This window comes from Bubalus bubalis, chromosome 8 (genome assembly GCF_019923935.1).
Source record: "Bubalus bubalis isolate 160015118507 breed Murrah chromosome 8, NDDB_SH_1, whole genome shotgun sequence".
NCBI classification, from domain to species: Eukaryota; Metazoa; Chordata; class Mammalia; order Artiodactyla; family Bovidae; genus Bubalus; species Bubalus bubalis.
In genome coordinates, this window is record NC_059164.1 from 46735286 (window position 1) to 46745612 (window position 10327).

Consider the following 10327-nt stretch of genomic DNA (forward strand, 5'->3'; position numbering starts at 1 on the left):
TAAACTTATAGTTACCAAAGAAGAGGCAGGGAGAAATAAATTAGGAGTTTGGGATCAGCTACACTACTATAGAAAACATAAACAACAAGGTCCTACTGTTTAGCACGGGGAACTATAATATACTGTAATAAACTATAATGGAAATGAAAAAGAATATATGTATGTACAACTGAATCACTTTGCTGTACACCAGAAACTAAAACAATGTAAATTAACTATAGTACTTCAATAACAAATGAACAAACAAAAATCACTTTTACTGCATACCGAAATACAATGGTTGTTTCCAGGGAGAACATTTAAGCAACTGAGTTGTTCCCTGAAATAGTCACTTTTTTCATTGAACACTATTTTTACTTGAAAGAATGAGTAATAGACATAATACAGTTATTCAGACTCAGATATCCGTCAGATCTTTTTTTTTTTAATGAATAGAATGAGCCTTTCACTTTAAGAAAAACCAGCAGCATTTGTTGTCACTGATGTACTCTAACTTTCAAGTGATCATTTTAAAATCAAAAAATTTTTTTTAATCTCAGCTTAAATTTCTAATATGGTAAATACTGACTGATATAACCTACATACACAAAAATTCTTTGGGGTGCTCAATATTTAGGTGTTTAAAGGGGTTCTGAGACCAGTGTTTGAGAACACTTTATTATAATAAAGCATTGCTCTGTTACCTTAAATTTCCCTTTAATGTTTTATCAGAGATTGTTATTTGTGTGAGGTAAGTGCATATGTGTATATGTTTGTGCATTCTAAAAGCACTGACTATATATATGTACATATATATATACACACAACATAAATATATATATAGTCTATGGAAAAAACATCTTGTATATCCCATGAGAGTGTTCAAAGTAAATACCGAGAGGATTCCAGGTAGAAGAAACAGAGCAAAGGCATGGGGTAAGTCAGTCAGTCTACTGCAAGTTTTACATGTACAGAGAGACGATCTGCTAGGCACAAAATACCACTTGAAATCCTTTTTTTCCCTTTCTACAATAGAGAAAAAAAGTGAACACAAATGGCAAGGTTAAGAGAAAGATAAGTTTCTTAAAAAGCAGTCAGTGTCATAGACTGATAGCCTAAAAATTTAAGTATTAAGCAAATGGATGTAACAAACATCAGTCTAAGTATGCCTCATCCCCTGTACTCTGTAATACAATCTGTATTTTCTGTGGTGTTCCTCTGTGCTATATTATAAACCACAAAATTATAATAAAACATGGTCCCTGTTTGCAAAAATCTTAGTGGTCTACTTGGGATGATTATTCTATATAAACTAGCACATATTTCTGAAAATATGCTGTTTAAACAAATTGATATATGTAATGCTCAAATGGTTATAGGTTTTCTTAATCACTGTTTTTCACACTAACTTTCCTGGAGAATAATTTACCCCAAAGCGATGGGGTTGCAAAAGAGTCAGACATGACCAAGGGACTAAACAATAATGCTTTTAAATGTTCTTTTGAATTTGCTCATTAATTATAAGTATAAAATCAGAAAAAAACATTCAAACTTGATAAATGAATCAAGAAAACCCTACTTGTTTTTAACTTCTAAGATGTAGTAGAAACATAAATGTAACAAGAAAAAAATTACATTAGGAATCTTACATTTTTGTTTCTTAAACTTGAAATTTTTGGTAATCTTTTCATTAACTTTATTAAAAGACCAATCAGAAACACAAAAGGAAGTTACTGAAAGCCTAGGAACAGACTTTTGAGTCCAGGATATAGTAATCACAACCATGGGATACTGGGCAAGTTACTTAATTTCTCTAAACCTCAGGAACATGGAGATAACAACAGTTTTATATATATATATAATAGCTGCAGTTTAGAAGCAAAGTAGAAATGCTTCTGCTTTGGCAACTGGATTTTTATCCTGTCAATAAATATTTACTGGGCACTTGCCTTCATGTCTCTGAGGTCTTCAGATTTGTAACCCCTTGAAAGTTACATATTATCAGACTGCATCTTAGTCGAACATCTTTTAGAATCTTACTAAAGATAAACTGATTTGGAGAATTATTCTGACAGTAATATTTATAATAAACAGCCTTTATCTAGATTTTATATTTGTTTGTAAACTTATTTTTAGAAGCAACCCATACATCTTTCAACACCTTATGAAACTTCAACAATTCATTCAAAACACATTTAAAAATTCCTGCTATGGGCCTTTCTCTTCTAGAACTTTGTCTTATCCTTCTCAGCTTCTGTTTTAAACCTTCTATTCAAAAGTCTCTTCTCTACAGTGTACACACACATTCAATCTTTCCTATCTTTAAAATAGGTCTCCATCCAGGCTTTCCTGCTGGCTCAGATGGTAAAGAATCTGCCTGCAATCCTGGAGACCTAGGCTCAATCGCTGGGTCCAGAAGAGCCCCTGGAGAAGGGAATGGCAACTCACTCCAGTATTCTTGCCTGGAAAACTCCATGGACGGAGGAGCCTGGTGGGCTACAGTCCATGGGGTCGCAAAGAGTTGGACACGAATGAGTGACTTCACTTTCACTTTCTTTCACATTGCACCTAATATTGCTGAGTACTCTTTTCTTGAAATATCTCTAACAGTGAGGTTATTTCTCTCCATTCTCCTAACTATTCCCTTTTCCCTTGCAATCAAATATTTGCTGTATCTCCAACCTATATTTCTTTTAAATTCTAGACCTATATATCTATAGGGTACCGCCACTTACATGCTCTAAAGAGACCACAAACTTAATATATCCAAAACCTTACTGACCTTCTACCTAAAATCTGCGGCTTTTCCTTAGTGATCTTAGATAGATGTGCCACTACTACTCCAAGTCAGAAGCTTGGCAGTCATCTTAGAGCCCTGCCTTTTCTTCATCCTACACATATATTCTTGGGAAGCCCTGGTAACTCAGCAGTAAAGAATTCGCCTGCCCAGTGTTCACAACAGCTAGGACATGGAAGCAACCTAGATGTCCACTGGCAGACTAATGGATAAGGAAGTTGTGGTACATACACACAATGGAATATTACTCAGTTATAAAAAAGAATGCATTTGAGTCAGTTCTAATGAGGTGGATGAAACGGGAGCCTATTATACAGAGTGAGGTAAGCCAGAAAGAGAAACACCAATACAGTATATTAACTCACATATATGGAATTTAGAAAGATGGTAACAATGACCTTATATGCAAGAAAGACAGCAAAAGAGACACAGCTGTAAAGAACACTTTTGGACTATGTGGGAGAAGGCGAGGGTGGTATGATTTCAGAGAACAGCACTGAAACATGTGTATTACCATATATAAAATAGATGACCAGTGCAAGTTTGATGCATGAAGCAGGGCACTCAAAGCCTGTGCTCTGGGACAATCCAGAGGAATGGGTGGGGAGGGAGGTAGGAGGGAGGTTCAGGACATGGGGACACGTGCATCCATGGCTGATTCATGTCGAAGTATGGCAAAAACCACCACAATATTGTAAAGTAACTGGCCTCTAATTAAATTAATTAATTAAAAACAAATAAAATTCAGAAAGAGTTAAAAAAAAAAAAAAAGAATTCGCCTACAATGTAGGAGATGTGGGTTCAGTCCCTGGATGGGGAAGATCACCTGGAGAAGAAAATGGCAACCCACTCCAGTATACTTGCCTGAAAAACCCCACTGACAGAGGAGTCGGTGGGCTACAGTTCATGGGGTCAGAGATGAACAAACCTTAACGACTAAACACACGCAAACACACAAATATATTCTGATTTCTAAACCTCTTGCTTTCTAATTCCACTGCGATTAGTTTTAGGCCTTCAAACGACCCTGATGCTGGGAAAGATTGAGGGCAGGAGGAGAAGGGGATGACAGAGGATGAGATGGTTGGATGGCATCATCGACTCAATGGACATGGGTTTGGGTGGACTCCAGGAGTTGGTGATGGACAGGGAGGCCTGGCGTGCTGCGGTTCATGGGGTTGCAAAGAGTCAGACACAACTGAACGACCGAATTGAACTGATAATTCAAACAATAGATTTCCCTTTCTTCAATTATGGCCTTTCCTTTTCAATTCATCCCCTACACTGACAAAATAAAAATTTCTAAAAGGCAAATCTAATTATATTATCCACTTGTTTATTTACTCTTGAATGAGTGAATCCACTACACACAATAGGAATTCTGGTCTTAAGTGGAAGCTGTACAATAAACAAAACAAAATTCTGTACCTGCATGTATGCATTCTCTTAAAGGCCTAGATTATCCAAGGTTAACCCAAAGGGTCAAGAACCACTGGCTCGTAGAATAAACTCCAAACTATTCAAACTATTTGAAATCTTTCAGAATCATCTCAAACTGCCATCTCCCTCCCGATAAAGACTGCAGAGTCAACCTCAACTACTTAAGTTCTCAAATAGGGCTCTGCTGCTTCAGGTTTTCACACCACTGAACATAAGCTCCTCTTTACCTAGAAAGCCATTCCCCACCCATTCCCCAAGTGAACAAGGTCTTTCATCTATGAAATCCTCTCTACACCTCCAAGCAATTTGATTTCTCCTTCCCTTCACCTACTACACTTAACCTATGCCTTTATTATAGTATTGGTCATACGGCATATTTATATTTGTTTTTATGTCTTTTATTAGGTCGTGAGAAAAAAATGTTTTACTCACCATTTGTCTGTTAGTGCTTAGCACAGCACCAGTATATAATACATACTCAAATATTTGTTGAATAAATAATTTTCTACCTCATCAACAATGGATATTCTTTTCATGAAAGAGTCTCTGGATAATAATGAGTTGTTCAAACTGAAAGTAGTATTTTCCTAAGCTTAAAAAGGGTATCTTTCAAAAATGTCACCTATGATCACTAATAAACTTACCAGTAATATTTTAAAATATTAAGAAAAAAAGTTGTTTTAAAAAAGATTGATGAATAATGTAAGCACAAATATAAACAACTGACTTCATTTAAGTGAAATTTTAAATTAATTATAAGTTTAATTATAATCCTCTAGAAGACTAAACTACTAGGTATAAGATTTTTTTCCTTAAACTTGGTATTTGATTAGCCCAGTTAAATGTGTTTTTCCTCTTGCAATATAAAATTTTTATATACTCAAATATAATCCTCTTGATATTTAAATCTGGACAGATGTTTATAGAACCCTAAATACGTACATTTAGGTGTCTTTAACGTAAACGTATGTATGAAATTAGCACAGTTTTCAGAAGACACGTAAAACTTTGGGGGAAACACTGGAAACTTTGCGTGTAGGAAGGAAATCAGATTGAGCATTCATTAGAAAATCTGTTACCTCCGCAGGTTATTTACAACAGGAAATCTAAGTTCTTACTCTTGACCATTTTATCACTAACATACGGGGTTGAAGAGTTACGGATGTAAATATTGCTGGCTACAAAAGCAACTTGCCTGCACACTGAACAGATGCCAGCTGCCTATTAATACGGGCCTGAAAACCAGCACTGGAATATGTACTAGGCCACTAACTCTGAAGGCAGTGCCTGGTGTATTCCCTAAGCTCTCCAAAGTGATCATTACCAAGGTCGAAGTAATAAATCTGCGTTGATGTTAATGATTGAGAGTGTCCCCAGGAAAGGACTGAAAGCTGACTGCAGGATGCTGCTGCGAAATACCTACATACAAACTGGATTCCTAACTTGTGTTCCCAGCTTGCGATTCCTAACGTGTGTTTCAGTGGATCAGACTAACAAACGCATTTTGTTTGGAGCTTTTCCCCCCACCTCCGCCCGCTTCCCTGTCCCAGTTTATTTTTATCCTTTTTAACTTGGAGCCAATCTTAAAAGCATATTAAGACCCAAGAGCTCGTCAAGTCACTTGGAGAAGGCACACCAACTTCTGAGTCCGCAGGGGACAGAAATGCACTGACGGGCCCCTTCTACTAGAGGCGCAGAGGCAGCGCCTGCTGGCCTGAGCGCGACTCCAGCCCGCCGGGCTTCGGTTAGACCGCAACAGGAAGTTTTCTTTTCCCTTGTGGAAAGCTGTGAAGCCAAAGAGAAATTTGAACCTCCCCTCTCCGGGGGACACCCAGACGAGAGCTTCGGGGGGGGTGTGTGTGTGTGTGTGTGTGTGTGTGTGTGTGTGTGTGTAGGGGTGGGGGGCTCCGCCTGTGTGTGTGTGTGTGTGTGTGTGTGTGTAGGGGTGGGGGGCTCCGCCTGTGTGTGTGTGTGTGTGTGTGTGTGTGTGTGTGTAGGGGTGGGGGGCTCCGCCTGTGTGTGTGTGTGTGTGTGTGTGTGTGTGTGTAGGGGTGGGGGGCTCCGCCTGTGTGTGTGTGTGTGTGTGTGTGTGTGTGTGTAGGGGTGGGGGGCTCCGCCTGTGTGTGTGTGTGTGTGTGTGTGTGTGTAGGGGTGGGGGGCTCCGCCTGTGTGTGTGTGTGTGTGTAGGGGTGGGGGGCTCCGCCTGTGTGTGTGTGTGTGTGTAGGGGTGGGGGGCTCCGCCTGTGTGTGTGTGTGTGTAGGGGTGGGGGGCTCCGCCTGTGTGTGTGTGTGTGTGTAGGGGTGGGGGGCTCAGCCTGTGTGTGTGTGTGTGTGTGTGTGTGTGTGTAGGGGTGGGGGGCTCCGCCTGTGTGTGTGTGTGTGTGTGTAGGGGTGGGGGGCTCAGCCTGTGTGTGTGTGTGTGTGTGTGTGTACTCTCCGGGGGACACCCAGTGTGTGTGTTTGTGTGTGTGTGTGTGTGTGTGTGTGTGTGTGTGTGTGTGTACTCTCCGGGGGACACCCAGACGAGAGCTTCGGGGGGGGGTGTGTGTGTGTGTGTGCACTCTCCGGGGGACACCCAGACGAGAGCTTCGGGGTGTGTGTGTGTGTGTGTGTAGGAGTGGGGGTGGGGGGCTCCGCCTGGGACCGAAGCAGCCGAGGGACTCGTGATTCAACGCCGACCGCAGCGTCCCCGCCCCGCGCAGGCCCAGGCCTCGGCCTCTCTTCCCCTCCCCGCGTGTCCAGTCCCGTCCAGGCCCGTCCCCGGGGGCAAAGGCGGCTTCGCGGCCCGTGCGGGGCGGGCTGCGCCCCAGCTCCCAGAGCTACCAGTCTTCTGGCAGAGGGCGCCGGAAGGGGAGCAGGAACCGGAGCGGGCGCGGCGACGCGATTCCCAGCCTCGCCGGCGCAGGCTGCACTCACCCACTCGAGGACTTTGATGAAGCCGAGAGGCTCCTTGAGCGGGTTGAGGTTGAGCTGGAAGGAGGACATCCTCTGAGGGAAGGAGGGAAAGAGTGTTAGGCGGAGGAGGAGGGGGACCGACGAGACAGAGCTCCACGGCCGCGAGGAAGGGCTGGAGGGGCGGCTCCGGGAGGCGGGCCAGGGAGGCCGCGGGGCGGGGCGGCGGCGGTTGAGCCGCTTGCGGAGGCACTGGGGCGGAGACGGAGAGGGGCGGGCGCGGGCAGGGAAGGGGCGGTGCCTCCCCGAGCCGTACCTGGCCCAGCCGGCCGATCCGCTGGCGAACCAAGTAGATGTTGGACGCCATGCTGCGTGCGCCGCGCCCCCTTCCCTCAAGTCCAGCCTCCGCGCTCGGATTCCTGCCGCGCATGCGCGCGCTCAGTCCGACGCCAGCGTAGCTGGGGCAGCTGCCTCACGCAGCGAATACCATCCAGCGGAAACCTACGGCTTTGGCCCAGCAGCTTTATTACACTGGCTTCCCGTCACTCTTCCCAATGTTTTACCTAGGTTTATAACATTGACACAAATGAAAGCGCGATTCAAGGCTGGTGTTAGAGACCTTTTAGCAAAATGACGGAAAGTTACTGCAGAACAACGGACTTTGAGCGACCACGCTGTAACAGGGTCTCTCTCAGGAACGTGATTGATCATTCTTACGGAAATTGTTTATTTTCAAACTTACCATTGGAGTCAGGGTTGAACGATTTACAAAAAACGTTATACCTAACAGAAAAAGACTTGGTCCGACAGGCTCTTCTAACCCACCTACCCACCTTTCCTACCCTGTCAGTCAAGTTTTCTACGTGGGGCGCTCTTGGAGTATCTGCTGCTGCTGCTGCTGCTGCTAAGTCGCTTCAGTCGTGTCCGACTCTGTGGGACCCCATAGACGGCAGCCCACCAGGCTCCCCCGTCCCTGGGATTCTCCAGGCAAGAACACTGGAGTGGGTTGCCATTTCCTTCTCCAAAGCATGAAAGTGAAAAGTGAAAGGGAATTCGCTCAGTCGGGTCCGACCCTCAGCGACCCCATGGACTGCAGCCTACCAGGCTCCTCCGTCCATGGGATTTTCCAGGCAAGAGTACTGGAGTGGGGTGCCATTGCCTTCTCCGCTTGGAGTCTCTACAGAAGGCTAATTGCTACTCCCCATTTGAGAGTCGCCTAGGTGACACCTACTTTCTGGCATCCGGTTATCGGAGCCCCGAAGAAATTATCTTTTTGGTTTTCCTAGTATCTTGGAAGTTCTTGGAGATGAAATGCTGGCTTTTTGGAGTGTATGGTAAGGGGACTAACATCATGTACCCCTAATACGGAAGAAAGGAATCTAGCACAATGGAATCTCAATATACCAGCTTCCAAGTATTTACCTATGTATACTGATTTTCCAAGCACTTATCTATGAGTCAGCAGGTTCCTCGCCATTGAAGTTACTCAAGTGTTACTGACCTTCTTTCTAAGAAGCTAACCCTGTCTCATTTGAGACCTATTTACCTCCTTTTTTGTTTCCCAGAGAATGCAGAGAGCATATTTCAATTTCCCGGTCCACAGAGACAATCTTATTCTTTTGATTGTGACTTCCATTCTTCAATCCCTGCACAGTGCCTTATATTCAGTGGATACCTAGTGAATGAGTGCAGATTCCTCTTACCAAACAAGAAGGCTTCAGAGATGCTCCTTAGGGCAGAATCAGTGGAAGGTGACCATGCATTAGTACCCAGTACTCCTGAGACCACTGTAAGGAATACCTCAGGTCCTCCTGCTCCCCACCCCCTTTTAAAAAATTTTCTGGCACCCAGTTATGGGATTCCCATGGTAGTGATCTCCATACTGGCTTCCTTGCTACTCTTCTCGTTGTATTCTCTTTAGTTTGTTTTTCTAAACTTTTACTTCCACTCTGTTGAGGTTTTGGGGCTTGCCCTGGAGTTGGGTTGTGGCTAGTAGTGCTATCTGGCTTGGGCTTCATATTCATAAAGATTCAGATTAGACTCTCATGTTATTTCCAAATCAGATACACACTGACAAGTCAGAACGATGCTCACTTTGCAGCTTTATTTGTTCATGTAAATAAAAAATATACTGTAATATAGTAAGCCAGTTTGGGCTTTTCTGTATTCCCCTCCCTAATTTTTTGAAGGTTTCAGCAACTGGAATTGACATGGCCCTTTCTCAGCCTCTGAGAAGTTTAACTTTCTATTTCCTCTCTTCTGCCCTTTCTTTTTTTTTTTTTTTTTGGCTTTCTCTTCTGCTTCTGGTTCACGCCCACCAATGGAAGGCATGGTTGTTTCTCTTCAGGAAGCCATTGGTGCTAAGAGAATGTGCCTTGAGTATTAAGTTCTCTCTTGCTTGGCTCATGTGCCACTAACTTTTAAAAGAGAGATCACAGAAGAATAGTATCTGGTCACGTATCAGAACTCATTGATATACTCTGACTGGGCAAAACCAAGGGGGAGTGAGCTACTGCTGTTACCCTCGGTGATGCATAGTCCAGCACTGCTTCTGCCAGTCACCTGAGTTCACAGGAGCTCCTACTTCCCTAATTAACCTTAAAAGCTTCTGCACATCAAAGGAAACTATTAGCAAGGTGAAAAGACAGCCTTCAGAATGGGAGAAGATAATAGCAAATGAAGCAACTGACAAACAACTAATCTCGAGAATATACAAGCAACTCCTACAGCTCAACTCCAGAAAAATAAATGACCCAATCAAAAATGGGCCAAAGAACTAAATAGACATTTCTCCAAAGAAGACATACAGATGGCTAACAAACACATGAAAAGATGCTCAACATCACTCATTATCAGAGAAATGCAAATCAAAACCACTATGAGGTACCATTTCACACCAGTCAGAATGGCTGCGATCCAAAAGTCTACAAGTAATAAATGCTGGAGAGGGTGTGGAGAAAAGGGAACCCTCTTACACTGTTGGTGGGAATGCAAACTAGTACAGCCACTATGGAGAACAGTGTGGAGATTCCTTAAAAAACTGGAAATAGAACTGCTTTATGACCCAGCAATCCCACTGCTGGGCATACACACTGAGGAAACCAGAAGGGAAAGAGACACGTGTACCCCAATGTTCATCGCAGCACTGTTTCTAACAGCCAGGACATGGAAGCAACCTAGATGTCCATCAGCAGATGAATGCATAAGAAAGCTGTGGTA

General features: G+C 43.4%; 1 protein-coding gene across 1 annotated transcript in view; it reads right to left on the reverse strand.

Annotated features, from left to right (window-relative positions):
- SYPL1 (synaptophysin like 1) overlaps positions 1–7504 on the reverse strand; it is a 30312-nt gene extending 22808 nt beyond the window's left edge. Inside the window, exons 1-2 of the mRNA XM_006042819.4 lie at positions 7425–7504; positions 7133–7204 (exon numbers count right to left, since the gene is read on the reverse strand). Of these exons, the coding sequence (XP_006042881.2) occupies positions 7133–7204; positions 7425–7475 (123 nt within the window). The 5' untranslated portion in view covers positions 7476–7504. The remainder of the gene's footprint in view (positions 1–7132; positions 7205–7424) is intronic.
- Between the last annotated feature and the right edge of the window lie 2823 nt (positions 7505–10327).